This window comes from Thermobia domestica, chromosome 3, assembly GCF_964235325.1.
Source record: "Thermobia domestica chromosome 3, izTheDome1.hap1.1, whole genome shotgun sequence".
In the NCBI taxonomy this organism is placed as follows: Eukaryota; Metazoa; Arthropoda; class Insecta; order Zygentoma; family Lepismatidae; genus Thermobia; species Thermobia domestica.
In genome coordinates, this window is record NC_137456.1 from 246,267,040 (window position 1) to 246,288,282 (window position 21,243).

General features: G+C 35.1%; 1 protein-coding gene across 1 annotated transcript in view; it reads left to right on the forward strand.

Moving 5' to 3' along the window:
• Window positions 1-20,963, forward strand: part of LOC145682181 (uncharacterized) — a 96,593-nt gene extending 75,630 nt beyond the window's left edge. Inside the window, exons 3-5 of the mRNA XM_081753768.1 lie at window positions 13,923-14,223; window positions 18,723-18,788; window positions 20,875-20,963. Coding sequence (XP_081609894.1) covers window positions 13,923-14,223; window positions 18,723-18,788; window positions 20,875-20,963 — 456 coding nt within the window. The remainder of the gene's footprint in view (window positions 1-13,922; window positions 14,224-18,722; window positions 18,789-20,874) is intronic.
• Window positions 20,964-21,243: the final 280 nt, after the last annotated feature.

A 21,243-nucleotide genomic window follows, 5' to 3' on the forward strand; every position in this document is an offset into this window, starting at 1 on the left:
CTCATGTTGGAGCCAAATGTGGTGACGATGTTCTTGCGAAATTTCTTTAAATAATACTGGAAAAAACGCAATAAAGTAACAACAAAATGTGCATTTAATCGAGCTGGTGTAGGATATGGGCCAATGAAGTAATCTTCCTAAATACCATGGTTACGATGTTACGGGTAATTACAAGCTCTGAAGATGAATGCGACTTCTGTATTCGAAACTTCGAATGCTAGCACCATTAACTGGCTGATAGCCAAACAAAACTTATTTGAAAACGAGTTTTGTATTTACCTCCAATTATTGTCTGCCTCTGTGATAATCTCATATGTTCGTTATCAAAGAGGGAAGGAGGTATTGAAGGAAGAAGGATTACCGTGAATCTAGATTGTGCTATTGTTCCCAGACCTGTCTGTGTGCACCTGATCTGTTCAATGACACTTCCACTCCCTGTGAACACCATATTTCTTATTATTAACTACATCGTGACCCACATGGTCAAGAAACGTTCCATGTTGGTCACCACAATCAGCAGGATTCTCTCCAGAAGTGTCCATTGATTTCCTTGCGTTTCTCCTATTGAATAGCACGTTTTCAATTCCTGAACTCTTTTAGCATTTCTTATAATATCAGTCTCCTTTAGTCTAAGAGACAACACTGTGGAGTGTTAATTTCTTTCAAACAAATCTGAAAGGATAAGTTACTAGCTTTTCTAGAGATATTCACCTTATTAACACGACTTTTACCTCTTTTTGTTACATAACCAATATTGTAGCCTTTATGTTCCATCAGTACCCATACGTATAAACAATCTGTTGTTCACTACGTGAGAGGGGGAGTGGGGTACATGGTGACTTAGTGATAGTGTGCACCTATATGGCAAAGGTATCCACTTTAGATCTACGACCAAGTGAGTTTTTGAGGAAGAACATTATATCTACTGTTCTTATATTTTTGCTTCGGGTGAGACCCTCCCCTTTATTGTCACAAATCACCATTGGACCAATTCTTCTATTTCATTTCGCCTTATTATTGTCTGTCTTCTTTAGCACACAGGCTACGACAGTGGGTCATAAACCTGTAGATGTAATAATTTGTTTTAATTTACTTTTATCCATTACCTTTAGCACAATTGTAGTTTTGGAACTACGCGCAACACGTAAATCCTTGGCCTTCTTGATTTTGTTCAAAATATTGATGATCTTTCCACAACTTTTTGTTACCTGGTGGTACGTAGTTCTGTGTGTAATGAATCGGACCGATCTCAACTATGGGAATATGTAGGGCCAACCAATGAGGAGCTCTTTTGCGACGCTACTGAACCATTGAGAATTATGATTTTTTTTTAAAAAAAGAACAAATTGTTCTAACTCTTGATGAACTCTTGAAGAATATGGGCCCAATAACGCGTGTGGCGGAAATGGCTTTTTGGAATGGTGCTGGCGGAATGGCACTGGAATGGTGCTTTTTGCTGGCACAGAACGTCCTGGAATTTCTCCCGAAACAAATTCTTTGTTTTCACAAAAGATCCAGTAAGAATGAACCCTTCAACCATGGCAACACGCTCGGGTATCGAATACGGTATTATCACACTCTGACACTCACCCGGCTTAACACAACGAGGCCTCTTTCTCAATTGGTTTCGACAAGTTTCACTGGCTGCGGCTGCACGTGACTGCTGCAGGTCACGTAAGTCGACCTGACCTCGACATGCCATCTCTTGGTAGGAAGGTAGATTACACTAGTTAACAAATTTAAACTTTTTGTTTGTTACATGAGAAAAATCACCTAATCTTAAAGGAACTTTTTGCGCTGAATTCGAATATGCACTCGGTTTCTCTCCATCACGTACAGTTTTCCCGTAACAGAGGGATTTTCGGGAAATTCCCTAAAAAAATTCCCTTTTTCAGATATTTTATTCCCCTAGCTCCTGTCCCCTTACATATAGTAACATAGAAATTATACCTAAGTATACCTTGATTTATATTTAATAAACCCTAAAAGTTTCGTAAAAATCGCTTTGTTCTTTCTAGAGAAATAAATATATTTGTATGTATACTGTGTGCACTGTTTATTGCACCTGATAGTAATGCTTTCAGATCTCCTGAGTTGGGGTAAAAACGATTTGCTTTATTACTACAAACACAGACATAAAAATGAATATTTCCAATAGTCAACAACACACTTGTATTGCTCTCTGTAAATTAGAAACGTGTATAAAAATAGAATGTACTTCCAACGTATATTTTTTTAAACGTACAGTATATGTATATCTTAATACATATATATACAATTCTCCAAGTTTTTTCGTTTTGTTCATGAAATGGTTATCAATATTTGTTATGAAATGTAACAGAATGCAAAAGAACTTCCACTTCCCGAGCCCCCTACCAACTGGGAAGAGATATGGCCAAAAGACTCTGATGATGATCATGACCTTGATGAACCATCGACATCAACATGTGCATCCAAGGATCCAACGTTCATCCCTGACTGTGTTCGCGAGCCACATTTCATCCGGCAATGTGAACTTAATGACCTAGTCCGTGATTTGCACCTGACAAAACAAGAGGCGGAGCTTCTGGGATCATGGCTCCAGCAGTGGAACTTATTGGATGCAGAAACGAACATATCAGTGTACAGGAAAAGGCATGTTCAATTTTCAAGCTATTTCTCAATACAAGATAATGTGTGCGTATGTACGGATATAAATGGGTTGATGGCGGAGCTAGGAATTCCTTACGTTCCAGAAGAATGGAGGTTATTTATCGACGCGTCAAAGGTCAGCCTTAAAGCTGTCCTTTTACATAATGGGAATAAAAAACCTTCTATACCACTTGCGCACTCAGTGAAGATTAAGGAATCCTATGACACCATGTCAACTTTGCTAAATCTTATAAATTGCAAGGACCATTGTTGGCAAATATGTTGTGATCTCAAGGTAGTTGGTATTTTATTAGGACTGCAGTGCGTTTACACGAAGTACCAATGTTTTTTATGTTTATGGGATAGCCGAGCTGATGACAAACATTATGAAGTGAAGGAATGGGAACCTAGAGTGAATTATGTACCTGGAGAATGCAACGTCAAATACGCTCCTTTGGTAGATCCTAATAAGATATTACTACCGCCACTTCATATCAAGTTAGGACTTATGAAAAACTTTGTCAAAGCCATGGACACATCTGGTGAAGGTTTCAAGTAGTTGCGAGATAAGTTCCCTAACCTGAGTGATGCTAAGATTTCAGCGGGAGTGTTTATTGGTCCCCAAATTAGGAAATTAATGCTTGATGATAACTTTGACAGTAAGTTAAACAGTGCTGAGCTAGCTGCCTGGACAGCATTTAAGTGTGTTGTGCGCAACTTTCTGGGCAATAACAAAGCTGAGAGTTACGCAGAAATCGTACAGGACATGATACAGAAATACAAAGAGTTGGGTTGTAGGATGTCTTTAAAAATCCACTTTTTGCACTCCCACCTCAGCTTCTTTCCTGCTAACCTAGGTGCTCTCAGCGACGAACAGGGGGAAAGATTCCACCAAGATATAATGGCAATGGAGAAAAGGTACCAGGGACGATGGGATCCTTCAATGATGGGGGACTATTGTTGGGGTCTTGTTAGAGAATGCAACATTTCTTACAAAAGAAAGAAGTAGTGTACGTTTTTGTAACCAAATGGAAGTTTCATATATTGTGATAGTTTTGATGGTCTTTTCATGACCTTTTGGTACATTTGTATTATTGTTTATTGTGAATTGTCACACTTGTAAATTATATTGTATTATATTTTATATATGTGTTTGTGGTAATAAAGCAAAACGTTTTACCTCAACTTAAGAGATCTGAAAGCATTACTATAAGGTGCAATAAACAGTACACACAGTATACATACAAACATATTTATTTCTCTAGAAAGAATAAAGCGATTATTACGAAACTTGGAGGGTTTGTTAAATATGAATCAAAGTATACTTAGGTATAATTTCTATGTTAGTATATGCAAGGAGACAAGATCTTGGGGTGTAAAATAAACGAAAAGGGAAATTTTTGAGGGATTTTCCCGAAAATCCCTCTGTTACGGGAAAATAGTACGTGATGGAGAAAAACCGAGTGCATATTCGAATTCAGCGCAAAAAGTTCATTTAAGAACAGGTTTTTCTTTTTATGTAACAAAACCTTTGTTAACTAGTGTTATTTAAGTGTTGCCAAAAACGTAATATACCAGAATATTACGACGGGCCGGTTTTACGTGCCGCACCCTGTACAACTATAAAATTTAAATAACTATTACTTCAAGCAATTTCATAAAATGTTTTGAATTAAGGATCTTGTGTTTTTAAACACTTAGTTCAGTTGAACTTGATATATTCCACTGTTGAGCAATTGAAGTACAATCTTAAGAAAAGCAAAGTAAATTATTAGTAAATATATCGGAACATTTAGAAAATTTATATTTAACGAGGGAACCTATCTAAGTGTAACTCTGGCTCCGAGTGGAGACTATGGCCGTTGGATAACTTGTCCCAAAAGAACATAACACGAAAAGGGATACATCCTCGATCGCAATCGTAGCGGAGATATAAATGTGAAAATTTTGAAATTGAGCTCCATAGTATACATTTCAAAGTCAGATTCCGAGTCAGTTTTTTCGGATACGGTCGAGTAAGGAAACTTAGCAAATACATATCAAATTAGTGTTGGGAGTACAGCACCTTTTAAATGAAAAAATTGTGTCTCCAGGGCACTAGCAGGGTCCCAGGCGGAGTCCTACGCAAAATTTGCAAATGGAAGCTGGGGTCAAGTAGCATATTGTATGAAAGCTATTGTTAAATAAAAGAAGATAGAACTAATCTCAACTCTCTATGATAACCCTGGGCAAACGGGCAACTGGTCAAAATGTCGATACAACCATGGTCAAGCTTCTAAATCCGTTAAGTTGCGACAATAACAAAACAGAAAGCACGTTTAAAAGTGAAAGCTATTGAAGTAAAGCAAATTGCTGCAGAGTCTCTCTCTCAAAAGCACTTTCCGATATATTTTATTTCTGCACCATTATTCCAGTTTTCTCCAACCCCACTCCTCTCCAAGTTGCCTCACAGTTTCAAAGTTACTCCTTTTCGTCTTTAACATCATGTTTCACGTTTAGCAGTTCCCCCGACAGACATTTCACAGTGCAATCTGTGAATTTGGGATCCTGGTGCGCGAAACATATACCGTTGCCTTTTTACCTCCACGACGGTTGCAATTGAGAATGTATCCTTTCTCTTCTAGGACACGAAATCCAATGGTAATGGTTATTCTATGGTGCATTGCTCATTCAAACTCACACTTTTACTTGAATAAGATCCGTTGTGCGACTCTGTGAGAGACTGCAGGAATTTGCTTTACTTCAATACCTTGCACTTTTAAACGTGTTTTTCTGTTTTGTTATTGTTGCAACTTAACGGATTTAGAAGCGAGGCCATAGAGTTTCTGATGTAGGTTGTAGTGAAATTTTGAGCAGTTGACCGTTTGCACAGGATTTTTTGTAGAGAGTTGAGATTTGTTCTATCTTCTTTTATTTAACAATAGATTTCATAGAATATGCTACTTGACCCCCGGTACCATTTGCAAATTTTGAGTTTTACCCCACCTGGGACCCTGCTAGCCCCGGAGACATACACACTAATTTGATATGTATTTGCTGAATTTCCTTACTCGACCGTTTCGAAAAATCTGACCCGGAATCTGACTTTGTAATGTATAGTATGGAGCTCAATTTCTAACTTTTCAATCTTATACTTATGAAACGGTTGCAATCGAGGATTTATTCTTTATCGTGTTATGTTCTGTTGGAACAAGGTATCCAACGGCCATAGTCTCGACTCGAAGTCAGAGTTACACTTAAGTCATCTTGAGTAAGAGAAAAGGTCTGTAGTGTTAGCACATAAAAACAATTATTCTAATGCATGTATCTTTTTATTATTTTTTAAGAAACGTATCCTGGAGCAGAGAAAAGTTTCGGGAATGTTGTAGTTTAGGCAACTTTGGTGCAATCACAATAAATCTTGTACAGTATATTTCTTAGGTTGCCTAATTATCAATTCCAGAAATGTGAACATGTGATAGCACTCAGTGTACGAGCAATGTAGGTAAACGGACGGATATGTGCTGCGATGTCACAGTCCGAGTAAACAATTTCGTGTTCAAATTGGGGAAATCTGTTTCAGTGACTTTAAAAACAGTTAGGAATCATCGGATTTTTACCTACTGTAAAAGCTAGAAAGCTAGAAGAGATTGACACTTGCTCCCCCTGTTTCGTCATCGTAGAAGAGATGAAAATCAATGTGACGTTTAGAAGTACGAAATTAAACTTTTATCGATATTTCCACCATTGGCTGCAGTGGAGAGGGGGAAAGAGTGTGTGGGTGTTTCGAAAGTGCTACTTTGAAGATGATTGAACAAATAGGTACTTATATTCTAGTAATAAAGAGTTAGAACAAAATTCTTGCACTTTTTCACCGCTCGTTGTAACGTGCTGTTACATATTTAAGTAATCGTTTGTACAAATATTTATATTTAGTTTCAACTAGCATATATTGCCCGCTTTGCTGGGTTCAAATAAATAATTTAAATGCACACCTTTGTATCTCATGTATTTTATTGCCATTTTTCTTACCTTTTCATACCTTATGATACGAACTATGTAGCTTGTCACCAAGTTCCGAAGATCATATAATACCATGTTGTAGATTGAAAATAACTTAAATTTTATGCTGAAGTATGGTGACCCAATCCCCCAAGTTGTATGGCTGAATTTGTATCTATGTGCATCGTAAGCATCAATGTTCATCTTAGTTTCCCCGAAAATCATGGATTCAGCATTAATATTGCTCATTTTCTATCATTTTAAAGTATGCTCCCTCTCCTCATACCCTAAGTGTCGAAGCTGAAAATGGACTTAATCAGCATCAGAAATGTCACTGTTCATATCAGCAACCGCAAGAACTATAGATTCAACATCAATATCGGTCATTTTTGATCATTTATATATTTCCCCATCCCCATGTTGCGGGATATGGCATCGGAAGTGTCACCGGTTATTTCACCGACCCCAAAAACTGTGGATTTAGCACTAAAATCGGTCATTTTCTATGAATCCTAAATTTCTCTTCTTCCCCTGCCCCCATGATGCGGGTTTGAATTTTGATTTAAACGGGATCGAAAGTATCCCTGTCCATCTAAAGAACCCAGAAAACTATAAATTCCACAGTGGCTATTTTCGATTATTTATAGCCTCCCCTCCCCCTCCTCCGTGGTACGACAAATGGCATTAGAATTGTCACTGTTAATCTCAGCTACTCCTAAAACTGTGGATTCGACATTAATATGAGTCAGTTTTTATCATTTTAAAATTTCTCTCCCTCCCTTTTTCCTACGTTGCATTGTCAAAGTGTATACTCTACAGTAATCCCAGCCTCTAAACTCATATATGTTCAAAATTTGACTGAGATCGGTCGTGGTTCAAGATTGATGAAGTCACAAAGGCAATCATTTTATTTTAATTTTTTACATGTATCTTCCCTCTTTCTTCCCCTACGTTGGCTCGTCAAATTGAAACGATAAAAAAAGACGCGAGGCCCGACTGTCATATATGTTGAAAATATGATCGAGATTGGTAGGGTGGTACAAAAGTTATTAGGGTTTTATAGATTTTTTATTATACGTACCCCTCTCCTCCCCCATCCCTAGGATCTTCGGTTAAAGTGAAATCAAAATAATGTTTCCTGATCCGAACCTCGTGTATCTTGAAAATTTGATTGAGATCGGTCAGATAGTTCAGGAGTTATTAAGTTACCAAAATATCCACTTTCAGTCTTAGATAAATTGATTTTTATATCTCCCCCTCCCTCTTCTTATCAACGTTACTCCGTCAAAGTTAAATGACAAAAACGATCCCAGGCCTGAACCTCATCCTGCCTGATCCTCATCTATGTTGCAGAATTTGATCAAGATTGGTCGAGTGGTTCAGGAGTTATTAAGTTTTATTTATTTTTGTATACCCCCTCCCCCATCCCTAGGTTATTCCATCAAAGAGAATAGGCTAAAACCAGCCAAGCCTTGAACCGCATCCACGCTACAAATTTGATCGAGAATGGTCGGACGGTTCCGGAGATTTAGAATCACAAAATCACAAACATAGTGATTTTCAATTTCATGTATATAGTGTAGGCGAAATAGTGAAACATAATGTAAAACCTAGAACAAATTGGAACAGAAAAGACATTTGAGTAGAGTATAATAATGTGCTTCCCCTATAATATACAAAAAATCCGCCGAAATCCGTCCACGGAAAATCTTCAACAATGTCGATCGAATTTAACCGTCGAGATGCGTCACAATTTCCTAATATATAATTACACCACTGCCATTATTTGACTGTTACAGCTTTTAGATTGTTACAAACTCATAAATTTTGTTCACTTAAAGAATCATATTTAGATTTAGCTCTTTGAAAACAAAATTGTTGAGTTAACTAGCTTATATTCAAATGAACATAAACCGATTCAATATACAGAGTGGTCTATTTATAATAATCACAGTAATAAATATCTCAGAAATCGTAAAAGGCAGTGAAGCAAAAATTACACCAAGAAACTATAGGCAGAGGGACAACGTCCTGGGTATTTTGTAATATCACCGGATGAACAGTGTTGCCAACCCAATATAAAATTATATTTTTCAAACGCCACTACGTCACATTATTACATATTATATTTGAAATCAACATATCAAATGAAAATTTACTCAGTGTTGCAAGCTAAGAATGCAATAGTATCCTCTAAGTGTGGAACCCTCTAACATACATACATCACAACGAAGATGGACAGGGTAATACATATTTAAGGTATATTTGGATACCATGGTCATGGTATGACGTGTTTCGAATGAAAAGGAACGAAGTCTGTAGGGCTTAAATTTAGATATTTTCGAAATGCTTTATTTCGAAAAAATACTTAGATAAGTATTATATCTAGTTACTGATACGACTCTTGCCAAACTCTGAACAACCACGTCTTTGAACAACCAAGTCGCAAGTTGCTGGCCTTGAAAGTACCCAAATCGCTCGCAGAAATTCTGGTAACCCACTTCGTCTTGTGAGACCGCCAGTAGTCTCTAGTGACCTCATCAAGATTTCTTCAAAGCTACTCCACCTCCAAGGCCCCACAATAAAGTACTCGTCCTGTATACAACAAATTGTCCCTTTTGAAATGCATTATATATATATATATATATATATATATATATATATATATATATATATTGCTTTCAGAGAGTTCCAGCACTTCCTGTAAGTACAGATTGACATATTTCAGATATTCGGTATGACCTGCTGCTGCAATCATTGGTAGACATTCGTGAACAGTTTTCAAATGCATCAACCCTGTACCACTTCTATCTGCTTGTACAAGCTTGTGCATTGTACTTACATTCTACCCACAGTTTACTTGTCATTGAGGTTTCATATAAACCACACTTTTTCCGTTCTCCCAAGTTTTGTATACAAGATAGAGTTTCTGATTTTTCGATTTCATGCATGAGTCTTGTATTTGATATAAAATCTTCATATAAGTTCAAAATACTTGCACAATCGTTAGGTTTTGTTCCACTTTCAAATTTCTTCCTTTGTTCGTTCAAGACTTCAGCAAGTAGCAAAGAGGTCAAAGAACCGTTAACTAACATGTGACATCAGAAAGCTCTTGAGACAGATTTGCCATTTATCATGCGTCTTACAGTATTTTCTCCATAAACAACTTGGAAAAAGTAATTTAGGCAAGAACTTTTCATTTATGTGCCAATCGCACCTATGATGTTCATTAACAAGTGAAACGACCCCAACATCAACACAGTGTCTCCAAATTCAATTTTGTATCTTCTATCATTCAGGATAATCGACGCTTTCCAGAATAATGACTGGTCGAAGGTAATAACTGAAGTGAGCTTATGAACTCTACATAAATTGTCAATGTATGTCAAAGTAGTCAGAATATAATTCATGTTACTTGATGGCATACCTATGAAGGGAATTATCACTAAAGAAAATTTCTTAAACTCGCCTGAAATACGAATTCCTTTCATTGTTGCTGATCAGCTTGGGGTTGGTGAATTCAGATGACACATTGCCTTCGATAGGATGTTTATTTTTGAGGTTTTTCCCTTGGAGTTTTGGTAGTTGTTCAAACATTAAATATGAAGATATGTTGCACTTGATAAATTTACACATGTTTACTTTTGACATTTCTTTCACGTAGTTATTTGAAATAATCCTTTGCGGAATTACTCGTGTCTGTTTTTTATTGCTTGGTGTTATTGAAGCCATCATTCCCATGCCATGGAGTGTATTTTGAGCTCTTAAAGTTTGCACGTTATGATCAATATTATCTGTCGCAAATATAACTGTTTCATGTCATCATCCACGGAGCAGTTTCTTTCGTTATGATCTCTTATGATTGACTTCACAGATTTCCTAATAAGCACAATGTCCTTCTTGCCTTCCTCCGCACAGAAATATATATGTTCTCCAAAGGGATCAATCAATTTAGATTTCATGTACTTTTGAGAGTATGATTTTTCACTAAATTCGTTTAAATGTTCTGGCTAATGCTACAAGACCTCGTACGGTAAACTGATTATTCTGATGTTCTACTAAGAAAGAACATACTTTCAGGAATGATTGTGTTAATTTCACATTTCCTGGTCTTCTAAGTACAACTGTCACTTTGCTCCCAATATTTGTTTCCTGTACAGGTAAGGAATATGCTTAGCAGATCGGAAATCTGAACTACAAGTATTGTGACATACAGAGCCTGCGGCAAAAATATTATTACTGTAATATTGTAAGCGTCCTTGTACATGAAGAGACCAAACATCTTTCCTTTCGACACAAATATCACTTATAGTTTTAGAGAAATTGTGTGTTTGACCACTCTGATTTAGGTAAATGCTTAAAGTCAACAACTTGTCCACAGAAATTAATTTGGCTCTTGAAATCGCCCACACTTGTAAAGACATAATTTTTTAACTGCAGGTTCCACATCATAAGAAGCTTTTCTTAGGTAATTTCAATATCCCTTTTATCCATGAAACGTTTGCGGCAGGAAGCGTGACCAAACTATTATCTGAGTCACTGATATTCAGTCGTAGTAACTTAGCAGCCCTATTAATTTCTTTAGTACCTTAAATTGTTAATGGAATTAGTTTACCTGTTTGTTACTTAGTTTCACATACAACACAAACGTTTGTAATTGACTCCATTTCTTAACTCGTTTGGAATAACTTAGCAGTTTGGATTTCCGAGAGATCTACGTTTTATTCATTTCTATCGATAGCTGAAATAACAATAAAAAATAATTATGATAAAGACTTTATTTAAATGAAGCAAATATAATGTATAATGTTATATAGAAAAAAAAAACAAAATAAGCACGGGAAAATAAGTTTTAACTCTGATTTCTTTACTCTAGAAAATTATAACCCTTAACTTCTCAGCGTGTCCAGATAGAATCACAAATATGAGTAACATTTTATACGCGGGAATTTTTGTGTGTGGACTTTTGTGACCTGGCTACTCTCTTAGGAGTGGCTAAACATATGTGTCTTTTGTTTGCATACTCCAGAGTTTGGATATAAAACAGTTTAAACTACTCCAGCTAAATTCTTTTGGCGGCGTTCCTTTACATTGGAAAAGTATGTGTGTTTATGTCAGGTATGTATTTATTATTTAATTATTGCAGTTTATTATTGGGCCATAACTGTGTACATTATTCACCAACATTACAGTCTAACATGTTACATTATTGGAAATCTTTTGTTCCTAATTTTATGCATTCAGCACGCAAACAAATTGGTGCGTGTTCATATGGACACTCTGAGCAGTGATAATGTCAATGTGGTGTATTTATGAACGAGAATAACTAGAGGTTCAACTTTATATGACGCACTCAATGTAAGACTATTACAAAATATAATCCTTGTATTGTATGCATAAATAAAATAATTTAATTTCTCGATTCATAATAGTTTTGCACAAATTGCAATACGAAAGAACCGATACTCTAGTTGACATCTTGTGTATAAAGTATAGAAATACTTCCATAACCATTTTAATTCACTATATAAGTAAAACTTGGATCTACCTTCAAAGTTCAAAAAAACGTCTGGTCTTCATGAATCTAAAACAATATATTATTGCAGCAATTAACAACGCTACGTGTTTTCTTTTTAATTATTGTAATCAAATGAGTAACAAGAGAGAATAATAATGCCTACTCATAATTATGGAAACCGCTATGCTTTTCGAGTGTAGGTTTCGGAACAGGATTCGCAGAGATCACTTCAATGTTTAAAATTGCTAAAAAGGTAGGCCTAATTTTAGGTCTTGGAACATTCAAGACATTTCACATGCACACTGAGCTAGATCCAACGCAGATACCACTTAACGCACTTCACAAGTATTTGTGAATACGTGTCTGGATGGAAAAATACATAATATATAAGTAAAGATTGATTTATGAATAATTAGATCAATTACTTTACCTAATGTAGTAGATATTTCGTAAAATATTTGAAAATTTCAGTTGTTTTAATTGTAATTTTCTTTTATTACTGTTTTGAAACTAAACTACATGTATACTACACAAGTATTTTTTCTCTTTCACTGGATTGAAGGTCTGTCTAACTCCAGAAGTAACAGTGCAAGAGACATTAGATATCATCTTCGGACAGGGGAACACAGATACTCCAGAAGCTGATTCACTTTTCATCTCTCCACCTAATCCTATCGTGCAGACTGATGAAGATTCTGCAGATAAAGACGCTGGGGAAACACCAGATAATCTCAGTGGATCTGCTCTAAAAGGAGCTGAACGTCCAACTATTCATTTCGTCACCTCATGTTCTCGAGTTTCCGATAGTATGACCCACCTGATGGTATGAACCACCTGATACAAGAAATTAAAAGAAAAGAAGGTCCTTCGCTGATGCTTGCGAAAAGAAGTCATCAGCAGTTCGTAGAAGGAGTGAAAAGTGCAATTTTGGATTGTACGTCGAAAGCTTTGAGAGTTTTCACACATCTAAATAGTGAAATGCAGGGACAGAGACAAGTGCGTTGATGTGGAATATATTGCATTGAACGATGCTCACAGAACAGTATGTGCGGAAAGGTATTGCATGTATTGTTTCCAATTTGTCATTCATTTGTACTCTTACAAATATAGACTTTTCTTTAAAAAATACTATAGTGTTTTTTTTCTATTTGTGTTTATGTGTATGAGTGTGTGTGTGTGTGTGTGTATCCAAACACCCATATGGACAGGGCGCACAGCCAACATATTATAACAATAACAACAAAACTTGCGTTATTATCATATTTACTACAATCATATGGAACAAACTTGATTGAAAATGTTACAAAATCAGAAAAAATATTAATTCGGGCAGTTATGGGGTAATGGAGCTAAGCCCAAATGTTCTCTCTTCACGCGGCATTCATTTTGAAAACGGCGAAAATAAATACGTTCCCTTGACTGGATTTTGGCGGATTTTCAGTATGTTGTAATTTAGCATGTTATAGTTAATACACAACACCAATCGTTTATATTCCAATTTGTTCTGGGTTAAATGCCAATTCTCCTACACTAATATAGATTCTATTGTAGTTGATAGAACACCAATCTTTCAACTAGTATTTACTATACTTACTTTATGTGGTATTGATAAATGATATTGGTAGTAAGAACCATAGTTTTAGTTTCAGTAAAGGGAAATTAGTACATAATGAATTTATTGTTAAACTTCTTTCAATATTTATGTACACCATGCTAACGTTTCTTCTGACAGCGGTTAAGTTAAATGTGCTTGATGGTTTTAATAATAAAATACAATGAAATTTTTTTCAAGTTTTCAATAAATTCCAAATATGGAGTTCCAGCAACATTATCGAAGATGGGCCATGGAGTAAAAGTGGCGGTTCCTTCCGGTGTTGATGAAATGTTTCTAAGTTGGACTATATATGTTGAAGATGCCAATAAGAATACGCTGAAATTTAGTGAAGATTTACGGCGATGCAGGTTCCATTACGAAACGAAAGGATTGAAAGGGTTTAATTACTACAGTCAAAAGATTTGTCTTGAGCAATACCGGAATGAAAACAGACTGAAGTACTGCAACTGCACAAATTTCCTATTTGGCTATCAAAAAGGTAATTAATAGGGTCTGTTTAGTAGCTGATTTTAGAACCATTGCTTTAAAAAGATTGGTTACTTTCAGCAATGTTACTCGCGATACTGTATTTCGTCAGAAAGTTCTGGGTGTGTTTTGTAAAATTAATTTACTGATGTTCTACATCTCGATTTTATACTTAATATTCAATTTCATTATTATTTGTTTCCATATAATTTTCAATATTATATCAAAATCGGAAAACGAATGAGAAGGTGTAAATAATGGTGCGAGAGAAAACAATTGTAAATATTATGTCGAAGAGAAATTACACTGGTTTGGACGTTGCTAAGAAGGAGCTGTTTTATGAGGAAAGTGCTAGAGGGTTAAACGACAGGAAAGAGAGGGAGGAGGCAATTGAGGTACAATTGATGGTCGGTATGAATACAGGGAATCATACGTGAAGACAAATAGGTTAGTGGAGGACCTAGGAGAATGAAAGCTATTTATTTGGGGAAGTGACGTGGCAATAGTGGAAGAATAGGTATGATGCTGATAATGATAAGAGAATGGTGTGTTAATATCAGTAATAAAGAAATATAGATAAAACAACTTTTTTCCAACTTCTCTGTGAAACTATGACATAGAGTTATACAAGAATAAGCAATTGCGTCAAAGGTGGATTTGCTGTTGACATGTAGATTCTTATCACATCACTGGCAGGAACATTTTCCATCAGAGAAAGTAGAATATATTCCTTAGATTTTAAAATGAAGCATTTTAAAATAAAGTGGTAATTTTGACACCGACTAAAAGACCTTATGTTATATTTATATGCATCTTTGCGAGGTTTGTCCTCATATATCTGATAGTTTTGACGTAATTTAGACTTGACTGGCAAAATTATTTTGACGAAAAATAGTGTATTCGCAGGAGAAGCAAATACATAGTTTATGCGTTTACACTAAATTTTATATTTATTTATTTAACTGATATGGACCAATCACAGTGATGTTTATCCTTATTCTTCACAAACATAAATTTATGAGATTTATGAATAATTTGGCTCGGTTTCAATTTTACAAAGCTCTAAAACAAAGTCTGGGGAAGGAAGAAGTTTATTATCTTCTTTACGTATGTTAGAATATATTCCCGTACATGTATGTTAGAATATATTTACGTCTTCATTTCCTCTGTACAATTACTTCTTCACAGAAGCATTTTGAGTATTGGAACTATTTGTAGAACATAAACGTTTTACTCGGATGCTTCACAAACCCAAAACACATCAAAAATAGTACAAACGAAAACAAGTAATAGAAACGGACTTAGACAACGTGATCAAGTTTCTTTCAATGCTGTGACATTTCCTTAAATATTGTTAAAAATTAATGTTACAAAGGGTCTTTCCTTATAAGATAGTGAAACTATTGACAAAGAGGTTACCCTTGACCTAAAACTACCTAAAACAATTCACCCCCTACCCCTCCCCTTAGCGAATTATCGTGTCATACATGCTCAAAATTGAAGCTTTTTTAAAAACATTAGTGGAGGTGGTCTAAAAATTTTGAAAGTTTCACAGATTGTAGATACTATCTAGATGTTAGTGTGCATTTTTTCTTAAAATAAACTATCGATGCGTATTTTCTTCATTTTTTTGCGTGTTGAAAATTTCAAAAAATTGTAGAAAAAATTTCGGGGGGGAGGGCATTCTGGTTAAAAGATGTGTTATAACCTTAGGTACAACATATATTCTATTCGGGGTCTGAAATGGTTGGCAACATTGTCAAAAAGAAATAAAACTGAATAAAAACGTTTTTTGCAGTTTTTCACCAAATTAGGGCCCCCAGGTGGGGGTTCCCTTCAAACAATCCTTTGCCAAAGTTAACAATTTTTCTTTCTCTTGCGTCCCTTCAGCTCCTGTCGTTTTTCGGCTTCTTCGATTGTGTCCATTTTGAAACACAAACACCAAATGTATGACCGCACAGTGCTTAAACTTCAACCGACTCTTGCACAACAAAGTTACGCACATCTCGCGGTTTATAGCGCTGCCGGTAGAGAGCGTCAGTGTTTGCGGAAACTGAAGCAAGCACTGATAAATACGAGGAACCGGCGCGAGGTATGTGTTTGCAAGAATCGTTTGAAGTTGAAGCATTGTAGCGCAGATATATTTTATTTGGTGTTTTTATTCGGAAATGGACAGACTCGAAGCATCCAAAGAACGACAGAATCATAAGGGACGCAAGAGGAAGGAAATTGTGAACTTTGTCAAAAAATTGTTTGTAGTGGTTCTCACCTTGACGGCCCTAAAATAGTGGAAAACTATGTTTAAAACACGTTTGTTTTCAGTTTTATTTGTTTTTGACAATGCTGCCATCACTTTCAGTAAAAAATATATGTTGTACCTAAGAGTATAACCAATTTTTAAACCAAAAAATCAGGAAGCTGCCGCCCCAAATTTTTCTACATTTTTTTGAAATTTTCAATACTCAAAATATAAAGAAAATATTTATCGACAGTTTTGAAAAATGCACATTTACATCTAGATAGCATCTACAATCTGTGGGATTTTCAAAATGTTTGGACCACCACCACCAAAATTTAAAAATATTCAATTTTGAGCATGTATGATATGATAATTCGGTAGTAAGAAGGGGTAGGGTTCAAACATTTTTTGAGGTAGTTTTAGCTCAAGGGTAGCCTTTTGGGTTAATAGCAACCCAATTTTGAACAAGGGCGGATTTCACTACTTTACTAGGAAAGATCCTTTATACCACTTTAGGTTTCGGTATAGAGATACAAGTGGAAATAGAATATTTGTTGAGACGACTAATTGATTACAATATTGATTTTGCTTTAAGTACCTAATTTCACTCTGTAATAATCAACGTTAAAGCCAGAAGGTATTGGTTTCAACTATTTCAAGTTTGGAAATTGATTAAGTGAGTAGATGGTACATACTATTAGAACGTTAAATCGATCCCACACAATCGCTTTCCGCTATCTCTTACCATTTTGTTACAGGTAGATCAATATAGAAATAGCAAGTATCAGGAGATTTCTACCGCTTACGGTTTCAGTACATTTAAAGAGGAAAACGAAATGTATTGAAACGTTTACTTGATTGAAACGCAGGAAACACCATATCTCTATCAGTTATTGTTTATACACATCAGCGATGACCGGAGAAACCAGCAGTAAATAATTTTCTTTCACTTCTGTTTTTATTGACGAAATTAGAGTAAAAATGAAATTCACTACTGCGATGCTTTATTGACTGAAGGAAAGCCAATTCTGCCCCTCCGTTACTTTACAACGTGTATCGATCAAAGTTAATGTTGGAAGTTGCTTATTTTACCAATACCGGTTCAATAAGAAAATAATATGAAGAAGGGTCTATTATTCTGGTGCTTAATCTGTTACCTAATGGTAATTATTTACATTATATAACAATCAGCGTTTAAACAAGGTGCAGAGCCGTAGGTAGAGATTTCTGCGCACCCTACACTTACCACAATAAGATTTTGTTTTCCTCTTTTTTTACGAACAAGAGAAGCAGCTTCTGTTGTTATACTATGTTGATTTTTTTACACGCTGTTCGGACAGAAAATTACAACAGTCGAAATTGATCACTATGTTTCCTTTACAAGTAAGAGCTGCTCTTAAGAGGCGTGTTTTCGATTTCTTTGTTAAACTGGGCAAAAGTACCTTTGGTTAGCATACAGATTCACTTTGAGATCAGATATGGAGTACAACTATTTCTAACGTTTCATACTATCTATAAGTAATCAAAGCGTTAGACAAGACAACAATAATCATAATACTACTACTACTACTAATAATAATAATAGTAATATGTTGACGGTGGAGATGATGAAGAAATAGAAGGAAAAGGAAAATATGCAAAGAAGAAAAAGAAGAAGAAGAAAAAGAAAGCGCTTAAAGGAATAAAAAATTTTATCACTATTACAGGCCTTTTCGGAAAAGATCTGAAGACGTTATGCTAAACACACTAATGTTTGTTAAAATGACAATCGATAAAATTTTATATTATGCAGTAATTTTTTGGCTTGAAACAACTTCAACATTTTTATAGATGAAAGTAACACAAAGTTTTACTGCTCATTGAAGTGCTTTATCGTTACTATTATAGTTTGCTTATAAATATCTTTATCTTATTTCTTTTAATGTCTTTTATTGAAGTTTGTACAATAATATTCAACAACTCAAAATATTTGTAATAATATATTGGTATTGATTGTCTATGCTTACTTTTGTAATATGAAAATTCTAATGGTAGATATAAGTAACTATATATTTTTACTACATATGTAATCTAATTTTTATGTAAAATTTGTAACTTCATATTGTTTTGTGTAATAACGTGTTATGATTCTAGGAAAATATAAGATTTTGTAGAATACTTGACAACTTTCAAATTCATTAATGTTTTATTCTTTTCTATTTATACGATAAAATGATTTCAATGTATTTAGTTTTAATTTTCAACTAAACTATTTTATACGTCCTCAATTTCAGAGGGTCAGAGATATTGCAATTTAATTTATGGAGGCGCAGACCTTACCTGCATATATAAGTGGATAGGTAAGCAAGGTTTAACTGTATTACCAAAAATATACAAATCCTTAAAATTTAATGAAACACATTTATTTGCGACTAAACTTCAAAACTTAATAATACACATTTATTTTACCTTCTACACGGTACCTTAAACCCGTGTGCTTATGTTTTGTCTTTTTATGTTGCAAGTGAAGGGCAATATACTTGTAATTTAATTACATATCCGCTAAAATGCAATGTTTTCCTTCGTAAAATGCCACTCTTAAATAGATATAATATTAATTTCCCTGAATATATGAGGTGTAATTTAACGTCAGTCGTATCATAGTAGAGTCCAATGGTTGTCTCCGGTTTACACCATTACCAAAGATGAATTATTTTTCAACTGAAGAGTTGATTTTGCAGATTTCACGCAACTGCTGAAAGGTTAACTTGCCTTCATAGCAGTATCAATTGAACCCTATTGATCACTTCCAAAACTTTGTTTTCCACTGACAGCTTAAATCAGAACCGGTTCCTCATAGGTAGTATTCGTAGAGGAAGCTACAATTGGTCTTTCACTCACTCCGATGGTAACAGTAATAATGTGTCCACGAGTTTTAAACCTCATATGAAGCTTTCATTTGCGAGCAGTTGATAATCAATTGTGCAACTTGCGACAGTCTTTCCTTCACACTATATGTAAAAAGGATTTTCTGCAGGTCCATTCACCAGAACTCCTCAGTTACAGGTAACGCCACCGCAGTAGAGGATAGATGTAGGTTGTGGTAAAAAATATTGGTCAATTCCAGGATGGACTAAAGAATACCACAAATGCATTATTCCACCATGGTCAATTTGGTGGAATAAAGTGGAGGCGTAGGGTCACGAAGTTTTCTTTCTTCGAGGGAAATTTCCATTTTTTCACTTGTTTAGTTTACAAGGTATCAGATTGGAACTTTACATACGGATTGTGTGTACCATTCAATACTTCGCAAAATTTTTCGGGATCCCTATACGAAACCAGAGACGGATCCGAGCGTCGCAAATTCTGAGAGGGTCTGATTTTCTCTGAAAAAATCTAATTTCTTCCCTATTTTAAGGGTAGCGACATACGACTACTACCGTTAACAAGGTCTTCATATACTAAAGAAAAGGGCTATAAATCTATGCCAAACAATAATGACATAGAAAATTTTTAATGTTATATACAATATAGTGTATATATGAAAAATGGGCCACCTTCAGACTTTCAAAAATTTCTTCTGACCTTAGTTTTCAAGATACAAGATTGGAATTTTGTATTCGTACTATCTAGAAAACAGCGTGTTTTCTTTTAATAAAAATCAGATCCTTACGTGAACCTAGGCCCAGGCCTGAGAGGCATAAAAATTTGGATTGTTTTAGCTGCCAGTTTTTACCCATTTTTCCGTTTCTGGTGTATAACACCTACAAGCAAGTGGTAACTTTGGAAAGTATGATCTATTGTTAATAAAACGAGATATAAATCATTATCCTACAATAAACAGTAAGGAAGCAGTAACAGGATAAATGAAAGTCTAAACTTTACCTCAAAAAGTGGAAATCCTAAAAGGGTTAAAGATATTACTTAATACTCTCCAAATATAAAAACTTGTGTATAGTGGAAGTGAAAAATAATATGATTCTTCGGCGGTGCTTCTAGATGTAATTCGTAAAATCTAATTAATGAAAACAGTATTCAAGTCTTCGAACAAGTTATAAGTAAGTACTTTTGAAATTTAGAATAGGAATGGTATTCAGCTCAAATACATTCAAACCTTCACGAAATCTGAAACAAATCATTTCTGAGAAAGATAAAGCTGTCCCTTGTGATATTAGTGTTAAAGCGCAATATTGTAGTCGTTATTTACTTCTGTTTTCATTTTGTTGGCTCTCGAGTCGATCTAATGAAGGTACCTGTCGCTCAGGATGGAATTCTGGGTATCGTACCGTGCTCAGAAACGTCCTCCCTCAATGAATTGAACAAGGTGACGCATGCATCTAATGTGTCTGTAAGCACTTAGAGCAGAAAAAAGATAAATTTATATTTTATATAGTTTTATGTTCCTAATGAGGCACGTATTAACGAATATCGGCTATTACATTTTAGCGAAAGAGGAAGAAGAAAAAGAGGACAACTCCGGCTGCCTTCGAGACTGTGTGAGTCCACGCCACTTCCTAACTCACTTCAGAGCGTGAGTACTATATTAATAACAATATTATAAACCCTTAACTTATTCTTTTCTTTTAGTTTCAGATTTGTACCCAAAATATAGCAAGACTTATATAAAAGAACATTCATTGAACTGTTATATGTTGAATAACTCAGTTCACATAATAACGCTGGTTGTTTTAACAATAGGAACGTATTTATCAATATTTCGAGTAATCAATGGCAGTTTTGATCAATAATAGGATAATCACAACACCAAAAAATTAATATTCATTATGGGATTACATATTACACGTTGTCTGTCAT